Below are 14,256 nucleotides of genomic sequence, written 5' to 3'. Positions count from 1 at the left end.
CGCCACCCAACTGGCTTCCTCAAGGGACCCCTGACCTAAAGTCCTAAAGCTTTCCTGTTTATGTTTTGAAAGCATTTTTTGGACTAGACTTTTCTTAGCTGTTTGTATCTTTGTTTTATGTTTTACTGACCTTTCCTTTGTAATAATTTATCTTATTTGTAATACTGTATTTATTTTTGAGGAAACACATGAATCCTGCTTCCAAATGATTTCAGGATGCAGAAAAAATTAAGTAAAATGCAAGGCTTTATTCCATCACGCAAGAAACACAGTCCCAGGGAAGACAACACGCAACTAGTCAACACATTTCAGATACATCCTAACCTTATTCATGACATTGAATAAGGATAGGATGGATCTAAAATGTGTTGACTAGTTGCCTGTTGTCTTCCCTGGCACTGAAATGTTTTGTGTTGCTTGTATCCACACACACAGATAAATTACTTTAAAAACATTTTGGTACTAATAAAACTGGAAAGAACATGAAAGATTAGAGTGTTAAAAAACATTCTGTGAACAAAATCCATACACTGGAATCTAACAATAAACACCAAACTACAGCGCCCCCTTCAGCTGAATTGATAAATTGAAGAGAGCACCTCTGAAATGTACTTTTATTTAAAGGACATCTAATACCAGATCAAGGATTGTAAACCAAGCACACTGACACACTGGTGTGTGCCCCCTCTGGCAGGATCTGCTCTTCTTTTAGCTTCTTATGCCTTTGTTTTTAAGAGAAAAAAAAAGACTTTTACAATTATGCAAATTAGCCTAAGAGGCCCCAGGCTCCTTAGGAGTTAATGGAGCCTGGATCCCCTCAGGCTCTTTTGCATGACTTTTAAAGCCCCTTTTCTTAAAAGCAAGGGCAAAAGAAGATAAAAGAAGAGCAGATCCTGCCAGTACACACCAGTATGTCTTTATGTTTGGTTTACAGTCCTTGATCTGGTGATAAATGTCCTTTAAGCACAAAAGTTAATACTGAAAACTAGATACTACTCACTAGGCCAGAGTAGAAACCTATAAGACATACTATGAGAACCTCTACAACCTCTCAGCTAATCCTTCCTTACCTCAACCCAACCAATTAAACAATGTTAACTTACTTAACTCAATGGGGCACATTTACTGAGGTCCTTGCGCCAGGTTTCTGGCAAACATTGCATGTTTAATATGCGCAGACTGCTTGCACATGTATCTAAGAGGTGTCCACACCACATATGTGTCGCATGCAACCCTTTCGTGTCGGGCTGCTCTATTCTTCAAGCGACACAAATTTTATCACTTAAATGGTTGTTCTTGTGCACAGTTGGACCGTGCACCACATTTATCATGCAAAGTCAGACAGAAGTGTGCCGTACACCCCATATTAAAGTTGGTGCACTCTGTCGGGGCAGTGCAGGGAGCACCAGTGCCACAATTAATGAATCTGGCACACCCTGCACACTACATAGGCAACCTACACATAGTCCAGTTTGCACTGTTTTTAGTAAATGTGGTGTAGTATGCCCACTTTTACACCACAACAACTAGAAATATTGAACACACCTATAACCAACCAAAATTAGGAACACTATCTCTTATACTGTACTCCGAAAGAAACAACATATCCACAAGAAACTTAAAGGGGTATTCCCACAAAGATAAGTACTCAGGATAACAAAATAACACATTCTCTAATTCATTGTTATTAACAAAAATACAGCATTTCACAGATATAATTTCAACCTGTCTCTATCAGTTCTAGTGTTCTCAATTACAGTTGCCCCTCGTTTTTGATCCTATATCTTTTGACTTTAAGGTGGCAGCCATCTTGCTTTTTTGGCTGACACTGTGGAGCTGAGCTATTCTCTGCTATTTGCCTCTAGCCCCTCCCCCCTGCATTCCAGGACGAGCTCACACTCACTGACTTCCTGCTGCTAGATGTAGCAGTGCTAACACAGTGTCAGCTCACAGAACTAGATGGATCATAAGGTGTCTGCTTGGAGAGTCCCTTCCCACACCCTGGAATTTTACACTAACCATCACTGAGTGATATGAGCTAAAACAGCAGTAAAACTGAGTAAAATTGTAAGGTAAAGGGTTAAAAAATTATCTTTATTGTGTTAACATCACTAGGGCATTGAAATTTGAGAATTTTATTTCATGGGCAAACCCCATTAACTATTGATGCCGAGAAGGCATTTGTTACAGTAGATTGGACATATGTCTTTGCTTCTCTCTCTAAATTTGGACTCACAGGTGGTTATTTATTAGGACTTCTATGCCACTAACTTTTACCTATCTATTGAACTCCTCCCAGAAGCAAGTAGGTCAAATCTCAATATAAGAGGGAAGGGCCCCTGAATAATATAATTTCCTATTTGAAGACTATATTATCTCATGCTATATAACTCACTCTTCATTACCACTACTGTTTGAGACTATTGACTCAAATGATTCAATATCATGCTACAAATGAATCTAAGTCTCAGGCACTGATGGTAAGCATACCTAATGTAATGTTGAACAGACTAAAAAGACTTAAGCCACTACATTAGAAACCCTGGTATATAAAATATTTAGGTGTCCAGCTTACAAGACCAACAAATCAACTATTCACTCATCTTTCTCCACCTATTTTATGATATAGAGAAAGAACTTCACAATTATAACAAAGCCATACTTTTCTGGTTTGGAAGGATAGCAGCATACAAAATGTGCATTCTCCCTAAATACCTAAACTTATTCAGAACCATCCCCATAAAAATATCAAATGCTCAACTCAAAATTCAACAAAAATGCCAAAAATCTTCTTAGATATAATGACCAAAACCAAATAAGTGGTTTGGGAGTACCTAACATGTATGACTTTTTCTTTTCAGCACAATTAGACCAACAAATATACTTCTGGAAAAACTCTATATGAAAAGCCTGGATAAAACCATAAACTCAACTAAATAATAACCGTCCCCACAAAAACAGAATGATTTTATCAATGTGGGGCTTAACAACACCCCAACACGCAATATACAAGTCTAAAATCATCTGATGAAACATGAGAACTCAATCTACTAAAAATACACACAAAATTTCACACTTACCGTATATACTTGAGTATAAGCCGACCCCAGTATAAGCCGAGACCCCTAATTTCAACACAAAAAACTGGGAAAACCTATTGACTTCAGTATAAGCCGAGGGTGGGAAATGCATTGGTCACAGCCCCCCAGTACATAGCCTGCCAGTCCCTGCCCCCTGTATTTAGCCTGCCAGCCTCTGCAGTACATAGCAAGCCAGCCCCTATAGTATATAGACAACCCCCTTTAGTATATATCCTGCCAGCCCCTGTGGTATATAGACAGCCCCCTGTAGTATATAGCCTGCAAACCCCTGTAGTATATAGCCAGACAGCCCCTGTGCTATATAGACAGCCCCCTGTAGTATATAACCTGCCAACCCCTGTAGTATATAGCCTGCCAGCTCCCTAGTATATAGGCTGCCAGCCCCCTGTGGTATATAGCCTGCCAACCCCTATAGTATGTAGCCCATCAGCCCCTGTAGTATATAGCCTGTCAGCCCCTGTAGTATATAGCCTGTGAGCACCTGTAATATATAGCCTGCCAGCCCCCTGTAGTATATAGCCTACCACCCCCTGTAATATATAGCCTGCCAGCCCCCTGTAGTATATAGCCTGCCAGCCTCTGTAGTATATATCCTGCCAGCCCCTGTATCTTATAGCCTGCAGCCACTGTCCCCAATATAATGCCTGTAGGAAAAAAACAAAATGTATACTCACCTACCGATCCCCTCTTCTATCCACATGGTCCGTTGCATGCACCATGACGACAGCTGCTCGCTGACATGATACACATTCTAGTGTGTGCCGGCGCACACACTAGAATGTCAGCGTGTGGCTTATGTCATGATGCCTGTGATGCCGAAGCATCGATGGATAGAAGAGGATGCCGGATCATCGGTGGATAGAAGAGAACCTTCCCGGAGGGGGGGGGGGGGGGGAGTTGTGGCGTTGGAGGTTGGGTACATTTTTTTTTCTTATATAGTATAAGCCGAAGTAGGGTTTTTCGGTACATTTATTTTTATATACGATATACTACAATTATATAAGAACCAGCTTTTTGGAATATAAGTTTATTTTGGCCACATCTCACACTAAAAGTAAGAACTGAAATAAAAGAAATAAATAAATTAATTAATTAATTCATAAATGAATCAAGGGCAGTCGCCCATTCATAACCAATGAAAAAAAGGTTTTTTAGTCTTCCTTAAATAGGACCTGACAGAGCGATTTGGGACACTAAATCAACCACAGGTCTTTATGGACCTGTGGTGTAGTGTCCCAAATCCCCCTTTACCAAGTCTCTCTGTGACACCTTTAAACTTACCCAAAGATGGGTCAGATGATGCATCGGGCCCATCTCTCGTGCTCCCTGCGTTTGCACAGCTCCTCAATGAACACGTAGCCATAAACCCCGACTTCATTGCGCAAGTGCCGTTTCCACACCACTGTGCAACCACACAGGTACGTGGAGCACCAGAACCAGGTAAGTATTAATGTTTTTTATTTTAATAGTGGGCACCTGAGAACTTTCTAAAGGTCCATTTGGGAAACTAAACTAAACCTTAAGGACCTGTGAGTGGTTTAGTGTCCCAAATGCCTTGACAGGCCCTCTTTAAATTAACACAGTCTTTTTATCTAAGCCATGGATGCCCAGTTTCTATAAAGAAATTGTATTCCACTATTGATCTGAAAACACTTGCCTCACACATAATAAAGCAGGCAGTTTCCTGTTCCATTGTTTTAATGATGGGGTCATTCCAGACAGCCAGTGTTTAGCTATTAAGATTCTGGCAACCGTTAGGGAGCTATGAATGCTTGCAGCATGTTTATGGGATGGAATCAAGATTGCCACAGACCTTCAGTAACAGTTTACTGCAAGGCCTAAATATTTAAGACAATTATTTGGGTGGCATCTATTGTTTTTGTAGAGAAAAGTAGTTAAGTAAAAGTCTGTGAAAAGTAAGTTAAGTAAAACGTAAATGGTGCACTTTTGTAACTTGAGGACACTGAATAGAGCCCTCAATAAATTTCTCCACATTACTGTACATTCCTGGAGAATTTGGTTTATTTTAATAACATTTTCTGACTAAATAGGGGTAACTCCTTATTAACGCTTATTTAGTGTATGTGAATATGTACCATATGTGTGTAAAATGCAAAATAAGAGGAATGAAAGTCAAGGTCAGCCTTATGCATGGAAGTGTTGGCCACATTATCAACCATTCAATCTCTGTCTCGGGCATCTCTACGTGGACCATGTTGTGTATAAGAGCCGGTCTCCTGCTGCTAATCGTGCTGACACACAATGCCAGCCCAATCATTGGGATGAGAAAGCTCAAACTATTGTTGCAACAGTTTGCTAATAAGGATGAGCATTCTATACAGGAGACTCCCAGGGCAGACAAATATTGGCAGACACCAATAAAGGAGAACCCAGAGCAAACTATAAATAAATATATACCCTCTTTTCCTGGCTCTTTTCTCCTCCCTGCACCACACTGCAGCTTCCTCTCTTATTCATATGTTGGTCTGCTCTTGTGTCCCCTGCTGGTTGTATGCACCAGCATCAGGTTTGGGGGCGGGAGTGGGGGTTACAGATGACAATTGTTCCCTGTCTGCATTTCAGGATGATATTTTGCTAGCAACAAGACAGAAGCTTATTGAAGAGTTAGATTACATAGAAAATCAAGTAGTGTGTTGTTGGCAAAGTGAGTGTCACATAGCTTTGAGACAACAGCAAACTTACTTCCAAAAACTACAGAGATGAGAGATAATGGAAATTGAGGATTAAATGTCATATAATGACCAGAAACTGTGATATTCTGTGCAATATATGTACAAATTCTGTACCTCAGATTACTGCAAGATTTGATAAAAAGTTGGAAACTGAATCAATGGAATCAGAATCATGGTGACAATGTTTTCATGTACAAAATATCAATCAGTGCTTTTAATTACCTAAAATCTGATGGTTTTTTATAGTAATCGTAATACACGAATTCATGTAGTCATTTTCTGGTTATTTCTAACCTCTAAAGAAAAATCTAAAGTGGACATGTTATGGAAAAACCAATGGGTTTTAATTATCATTTAAGTGGTTTTATTCCAGATACTTCACATTAAAATTATAGGTATACTACTGAATTTGTGCCAACATGTACTCAAAATAGATAAAATGAAAGAGTACGAAATAAAATTACAAGCTAAAAGATTCAATTGTAAATACACATGTATTTTCGTAACCAATATTGGTTACCAGTAGAGTGCACTTGGTAACCATATATAAAGTTTTAAAATGGCATATAATATTACATTTACATCTGCCTTTTGTCATGTTAGTATGCTGGTAGCTAAATGTGTTGGTAGAGGGGGGCGTTGCCTGATGTTCAATGTAGTAGGATGTGGGGCAAGAGAGCTCTCCAGGTATCCTGCGTAATCCTCATAGCGAAGAAACAAGCAGTGGCACTTGGATGAAAAATAAGTGGACTTTATTGTTCCATGTGGCAGTGCAGGGAGGACGCCAACCATGGCAGACGACAGGCTGTTTCACACAAGCCTATGACACTACTGCGTCTGGGAAACAGGTAATAAAGACTCCCAGGTGCAAGAGTGTCAGAGTATAAGCCAAAACGTGTAGCGGAATCCTCCGTGGATCAGAACAAACAGTGCAACAATGTGATACATATGTGACACATGTTAACACTCAATACAGGTTATAAAAGCAAATATAACTACTTTACCAAGCAACACAATTGATACCGTACCTTTTTAATAACCTGTTCAATAAAGGTTGTAGGGATTGAATTAAAGGGGTATTCCAGGAATCAGCATAATTTATACACAAATGGGTCCTTAAAATACAATCTTATATGTAATTAGTTGTTATTTAAAATTTTGCTCCCCTTAGCAGAAAACTGCTGATGACATAGACTGTAATGAAGAATTAAAATGCTACTGGCCCTTTAATCAGTCCGTTAATTTCCTCCGCGCGGTCCGTTGCAGAGCATACACAGGACAGAAGATGGCCGCTGGTCACATGTCCACATCACATGGCCTGCACCTGCCTGGGCAGGTCATGTGTTCACCACTATGTTTGGCTGGAGTCTGTTGGTTGCACTGCATCCAGTATGGCAAGTGTTGTGGTGATGGCAGTTACACATCATTACTATGGTAACAGAGCAAGAAAACCTGTTATATCATCACTGGGAGCAGAGCATAAGAGGGAGGAGGAGTTACTGAGAACTAAAGCATCTTGGGACTTGTCGTTTCCAGTGGCAGCCATCTTGGTTATAACTTTAGACCATAAAATTTTGTGAATCATAAAATCAAACTATTTAAAGGGAACCTACCATCCCGATTCTACCTATAAAGGTAGAAGGGGTGGTAGGTGGATGAATGGGACGTGAGGATAGCCCTTTTTGGGCTAATCCTCACGTCCCGGCTATCTTTTTGTAAAGTTTATTGCGGGCATATGCAAATTTATTTATGCGGCTACTGGGGCGTGGAGTAGCCGGACATGAGGCTACTAGTCGCGGCTACTCCACGCCCCAGTAGCCACATTACTCCGCCTACCATTTAATCTTCAGCGCGCAGCTCCTCATAGCTGCGCGCCCTCGTCTGAGTCCCCTGCGTTCTGCGCATGCGCAGAACCCAGGCCTTTGGCTGCGCAGCCGCGGCTCCGGGGCCGAAGCTACTGCGCATGCGCAGTAGGCCGCAGATGCCGGGGGACTCGGACGAGGGCATGCAGCTACGAGGAGCTGCGCGCCGAAGATTAAATGGTAGGCGGAGTAATGTGGCTACTGGGGCGTGGAGTAGCCGCGACTAGTAGCCTCATGTCCGGCTACTCCACGCCCCAGTAGCCGCATAAATAAATTTGCATATGCCCGCAATAAACTTTTCTAAAAGCTAGCCGGGACGTGAGGATTAGCCCAAAAAGGGCTATCCTCACGTCCCATTCATCCATCTACCACCCCTTCTACCTTTATAGGTAGAATCGGGGTGGTAGGTTCCCTTTAAGCTCCATTTTGTGACGAATGACATTAAGTTTTGTTACATTCATTTATTTATAGCATTATGGGTTTTTGTATCAGATGTTCATATTCCTGGAATACCCCTTTAAATATCACATAATGCAACCATATCCCTCTTGAACTCACTAAGCAATCAGAAGAAGACAGAAAAATCGATCCGATCATTCAGAACCATCCTTCGTAGGATATATGTCAGAATATAAACCACAAAGGACGTTCTGCATGTTATAAAAGACCTAACTCTGTGTGTATGGCCGCCAAAATTGATCACCTTGCTCCTTAAGTTTTATTGGAAGAAGTGGCAATGACCACATCTGTAGTTCCCTTCTGGAATGCAGTCTTTGAGCCAATTTTTACTAGGGGACACAAACCTGCTTTTTACAAGGTGATCCCTTAAAGTGGTGCTGCGTCTGAATGAGACCAAAGGTTTATCCGTCACTCTCTCCCCTAGTTGTGTTTCCTCCTGTAGAACCTTCCAGTGCCTGAATATTGCAGTCTTTATGACCCTTTCATTGGGACTATAAGAGAAGGTAAATGAAAATCTACTTTTATTGTTATCATTAGGCCTCATACGATCTCCCTTCTTTTCCAATCTCTTCCCTTAACCCCCCACCTCCTGTCCTCTGGATTTCTTAAGTGCCTTGTCCAAAACCCTGTTAGGATAGCCCCTAGCTGCAAATCTCTGTTTAAAATGCTGCCTAATCCTGTCTTCCCTTTTGCTAGTTTTTTGAAATTTTGCTCAACCTTGATATCGGGTACCTCCCTCATTATAATGCTGTCCTCTAGTATGATTATACTGGCTGACTCCTGATCGGACAATTGACTCCTCTTCTTCCGTCTGTTGCCTGCAGCAGTATGGTGAAGTACCGCCATTTTTCCTCCAGCAGTGACAGGTGTCCTCTGGGAGACCTCCTTATGCCCTGCTCGGCTTCTCTGAAGAAGGGCTGGTTGGATCGCTGAGACTTGTATCCTCCAGGCATATATCTTCATTGGTGTCTCCAAATGGAAGCTTGTCTGTCTTTTCGGCTCCTGCCTGCTACCACGCGGTGCAGCAGCAACATCTTAATTCAGCCTGTTGCTGGTGTCAGTCTCCGTCCAGCACCTCATATTCAGTGCGCGTCCAGTGGAGCTGCTTTATGTCCACCGGGCCTGTGTATTCACTCAGTCTTTGCCTATTGGGACCCACCAACACCTGCTGAACGGCTGCTCCCCTTTCATTAGTGGGACATTGGTGCCTTCCTCAACCCTCGTCTAGGACCGCTGTTTGAGCTACAGCTGCTGACTCCCATGCTCAGGGTTATCGGTTGTCTCCCCACCTCTTTCAGTTATCCTGCTGACATCTTTGCTAAGCTAAGTGACTAAATGAACGGATGGTACAGTCCTGGGTGCAATAGATTAAACTTCTTCACAAAAAGAGGATGCTGAGAACTGTAATTGTCGTAACAATGTCTGAATTCCGGGACTCGCTGAAAGAGTTGAGGGTGCCCAGTCCTTTGTGGAGACTGTTATCAAGAAATTATTTCCTCAGTTGTCCCTTTTCGCAGTGCTTTGTGGTGGAGTGTCCCCTAGGGATCCCAACCCATCCTCTTTCTCCAGGTTCATCCCTTTGCCCATTTATTAAGAATCTTCTGAATTATTGAGGCTGGGAAAGTATTCTAACTGCAGCTTTCTGTCAGGGTTTATGACGTGGTTTATGAGAACTCCCATATGTCCTATCCTGAATACACTGCAGAGGTCCACCGAAAAATATTTCATGTCACGGGTGGTCCCGCAACCCATATTTTTGAGAAATTATCTTCACACAGGAACTTTTTTTTAATAATTGAAGAAATGATTAATTGAAGAAATGTTTACATATGGCAAATGAATTAAATGTAAATGCCCAGATGGGAATACCCCTTTAAGTCATGATGGGGGGGGGGGTCCTCAATTCTAGAGAGTAAGGCTCATTGATTTACTCTAAATTGTATATAAACTCACAGAGGTGTGGATTTGGTGCCACCTAGATGTTTCTCAATTTGCTTGTAACTCTATGGCAACTCAGTTGCTATTGAGGATTGATCTGGCTTTTGCAAGCTGAGTTCTTTTTGGCCATATATCGGCACCTTTTTTGGTGTCGCTTGCTCAACCCCTCAGTATTCCAGGGAGGTCGTGGTGGTTAATAACTTATTGGCTGGATGTTATACCAGTTAAAGTGAGCTGTCAGAAGGAAGTGTAATATTATTGGGCTCCATAGATACATTAACACTTTGACTTTGATCAGGGAAATTACCCTAGTCATGTTTAAGCTGAGCCTTACTTTTACCAAACTAAAAAAATTAGCTTTTGGTAGTCGAACAGACATATCAGGCATAATCCCCCTGACTCTAGTAAGGAGGTTTGTTCAGGATTTCAAAGATTGCATCATTTGCATTTGACTGATTACACCTCCAAAAAGATGTTAGGACAGAAACAACCTATTTTTGCTCTGGGCACCAAAAGTGGGAATACTTTGGTGTAATTGTCTTTTTCACTTCAGACTGTAGTGGTTAGCATTTCAGGTCCCCTCAGGCTCTGTGGCGACTCACCCGGCTGGTATATGTTCCCAGTTTAACTTACTATTCAGGACTATATGCAGCGCAGGTGGATTTAACTTCTTCCTCTATTTGGGCTTTCCTATCAAGGATGCAACTTTGCGAAATTAGCCCCTTTGACGGTTGAAGAGGTGTTTCATGCTATTTCCTCCCTCTTCCCGAGCAAGGCTCCTGGTCCTGATGGATAAATTTGGACCAAAGCATATTGGAAAAATTTAGAAATTTTTATTCTACAAACAATAACATTTATTTACCTCATAATGACTTGTCCGTAGGATAGGTCATAAATAGCAGATTTCTGGAGATCCAATACCTGCTACCATTACTGATTAGCTGATATTGACAACCATGGCACCAACAAAAATACACTACATAGAGCCCAACTTTTACAGCAAGGTATGCTGTGTTATGACCAGGGAAGAATACTGTATCTCAGCTCCTTACACTGTGAAATATAGTTTGCTTCCATTCATGTGATACCCAACAGTCCAACTAATCTGATCTGTCTAAATAAAGGTAATCAAATCAAAGAAAACCACTTTATCAACATAGAAATGAATTGCATGTAACTGAATATACCTGAATATCTATATTATAAACTGTTTGCAGTTTTATAGTGGGTTGTAATTTAAAGTGATAAATAACAATAATAGATATTATAAGCTTTTAAAGTATTATTGTCTATGTGTATTTATCTTTCATAGCAAGGAAAATGCCATCTCTATTATTATGCCATTTCATTTTTTTATTACTTTTGCAGGCCATTATGTTTCAGTGGATACAACCCGTGGAAATCATGGACAGAAAGCTGTTCTTCTCAGTCCGGATCTACAGCCAGATGACTGGAGCTGTCTAAGATTAGTTTATCAAATTACTGGACTAGAGTTCTCTCAAAATCCCAGTATCTTAAATGTTATTGTCAGGCCTGAAGGAGAGAGCTTTGATCATCTTCTATGGTCAAGCCAGGAACAGTCAGATGGCTGGTTAATTGCAAGTGTGGACTTAAGAAGTTCATCAAAAAAGTATAAGGTAATTCATTTATATTTTTATTATTTTACAAAGTGTTGTGGCAGAATTTTGTTTAATACAATACCATAAACTTTTTAAGCAAACATATTTATAGTGAACTCATCCACAGAGGCACAGTATATTAGGAAGGCCTCATTCGGGGACCAAATTTTTGGCCATGTGGTAGCCATACAAGCCAGTGGCGTAACTAGGACAGACAGGGCCCCATAGCAGACTTCTGATTGAGGCCCCCTTCCCGCTTAAAAATATACATATTACACTCATATACACACACACACAATTATAAACCTATATACATAAACATACAGTTCTTCACTCATACACATTTATACAATCTTGCATACATATAGAGTGTATACACACACATACAGTGCTGTATACTGGCATACAGCATATATACACACATACAGTATATATACACCATACACCATCTACACACCCAGCATATATACATCAGATACACACACATATATAGCATGTATAAATCACATATATGTTATATACAATTATGCTGTACAATGTGCACTTCCACCATTCTTTAGTGTCAGGTTGGATGACAGGGATCCCTGACACAGCAGGCCCCATAGGGCTGCTATGGCTGCTACCACTGTAGTTACTCCCTGATACAAATATTAGTATATACTAATATACTATACGTATATACTAATACGTATATACTCGAGTATGAGCCGACCCAAGTACAAGCCTAGACCCCTAATTTTGACACAAAAAGCTGGAAAAACCTATTGACTCGAGTATAAGTCGAGGGTGGGAAATGCATTGGTCACAGCCCCCCCAGTATATAGCTTGCCAGCCCCCTGGAGTATATAGCCTGACAGCCCCCTGGAGCCTGACAGCACCCTGGAGTATATAGCCTGACAGTCCCCTAGAGTATATAGGCTGCCTGCCTGCCCCCTGGAGTATATAGCCAGCCTGCCTGCCCCCTCGGGTATATAGCCTGCCAGCCACTCCCGGTCCGTCGCAGGCACCATGACGTCTCGGCTGACGTCACGAAGACTGTGAAGGACCAGGACCCGATGTCGGAGCCGCGATGGATGCCGGGGAGCGTCAGAAGGTGAGTTCACTTTTTGTTTTTTTCCTTGACTCGAGTATAAGCCGAGTTAGGGTTTTTCAGCACATTTTTTGTGCTGAAAAACTAGACTTATACTGGAGTATATATTGAGGTCTATTGTTGCACGTTCAATGTGCGGTGCATGTACTGTTTCGTTGCACTGAAACTGTGTTGCTGTGTTGCAAATTATAGAGGTGATCTTATTTCTGCCCAGATTTGAGTTGAAGCCAGGCATGGAAACAAAAAGTATAACTATGTTCTAAACAGTCAATTACTTGGCAAAACTGGAGCTGAAAAGGACTTGGGAGGTTTTGGTGGATGGTAAACTTAATTTTAGTGACCAGAGTCAGGCGGCTGCTGCCAAAGCAAATAAAATGATGGGATATTTCAAGAGGAATTGAAGTTTTTTCAATTTTATTTTTGTAGTATGTCTCAAAGGACAGAAATGACATTAGGGAAAATTTACCGTTATAGTGAAGCTTTTCGGTCTATGTTAGGTCTCACCAGCAACAGAAGTCTCAGAAAGCTGGAATCCCAGCAGTCACATGTTTAATTACAGATCACATCATCGGGAGAGAGTATTTGCTGTTGTATTACAAAAAATGCAGTCACACCATTTCCTTACAAACTTTGTCTTTATAGCTTTTTAGTATCAGTAGAATAATAATAGTTATAATACTTTATTAATACTTAATTATTATCCTATCTTATAATTATTTATTACATGTAAATTGTAAATGTAAATTTAAAATTAATCTGACACCTGAAATTCTATGTTTGGAGGTATATAAGGGGTTATTTTGGTACAAGCTTTTATTTTTTATTGAGACTAGCTTTTAGTGTTTTGATCACTATTTCTTTTTAATTGTATGGGTTGCACATTGGTGTGCATGGGATAATAATTATAATATTTTACTAGATCATTACTATATTAGTATATTTTTCTAAATGTGCCACATCCTCTTAGGTGGCACAGACGTGGAGAATTCCTGCTGGATAAAATACCAGACTCTCTGTTTGGAGAGAACTAAGCTCCTGACTAAGCACCCTAACTGACAGCTTGATGTTAGAGTTCATCATGCTATCAGGACGAGCATTCCGAACTAAAAGCTTAGCACTGACCAATTGTTTTATGCAATAATTTTTTTTTTATACACCCAGCATTATCCTGAATCATATTTAACACTTTACCTTATCAATGTGCTTTAAGTCCTTTATATAGGGTGAGTTCCAGGGCTCGGCATAGAGGAAAAATTTTTTTTAAAACCCACACCTTTCAAGCATAGGAGCTGCCTAAATTTACTCATATATGGGGATTATGGTCCAAATCTAACAGTAATTAGTCCCCTCACAGATATCAAGATTCACTCTCCAACCTATTGCCTCAGACATAGGGGCACATTTACGGAGAACAGTGCAGTCTGTAATAAGCGCAGTTTGCCTGTGTGTAGTACAGAGGGAGCCAGATTCAGGATTTCTGGCACATTCTGCATG

At 40.8% G+C, this 14,256-nt stretch overlaps 1 protein-coding gene across 2 annotated transcripts in view; it reads left to right on the top strand.

Annotated features, from left to right (window-relative positions):
* MAMDC2 (MAM domain containing 2) overlaps positions 1–14,256 on the top strand; it is a 74,554-nt gene that overhangs the window by 26,766 nt on the left and 33,532 nt on the right. For both annotated transcript variants that reach the window (XM_072151095.1, XM_072151104.1), the window contains exon 3: positions 11,422–11,690. In XM_072151095.1, coding sequence (XP_072007196.1) covers positions 11,422–11,690 — 269 coding nt within the window. The remainder of the gene's footprint in view (positions 1–11,421; positions 11,691–14,256) is intronic.

The sequence above is a fragment of the Engystomops pustulosus genome, chromosome 1, assembly GCF_040894005.1.
Source record: "Engystomops pustulosus chromosome 1, aEngPut4.maternal, whole genome shotgun sequence".
In the NCBI taxonomy this organism is placed as follows: Eukaryota; Metazoa; Chordata; class Amphibia; order Anura; family Leptodactylidae; genus Engystomops; species Engystomops pustulosus.
The sequence above is the reverse complement of the archived record's forward strand: the minus strand, read 5'-3'. Positions and strand labels throughout refer to the sequence as shown.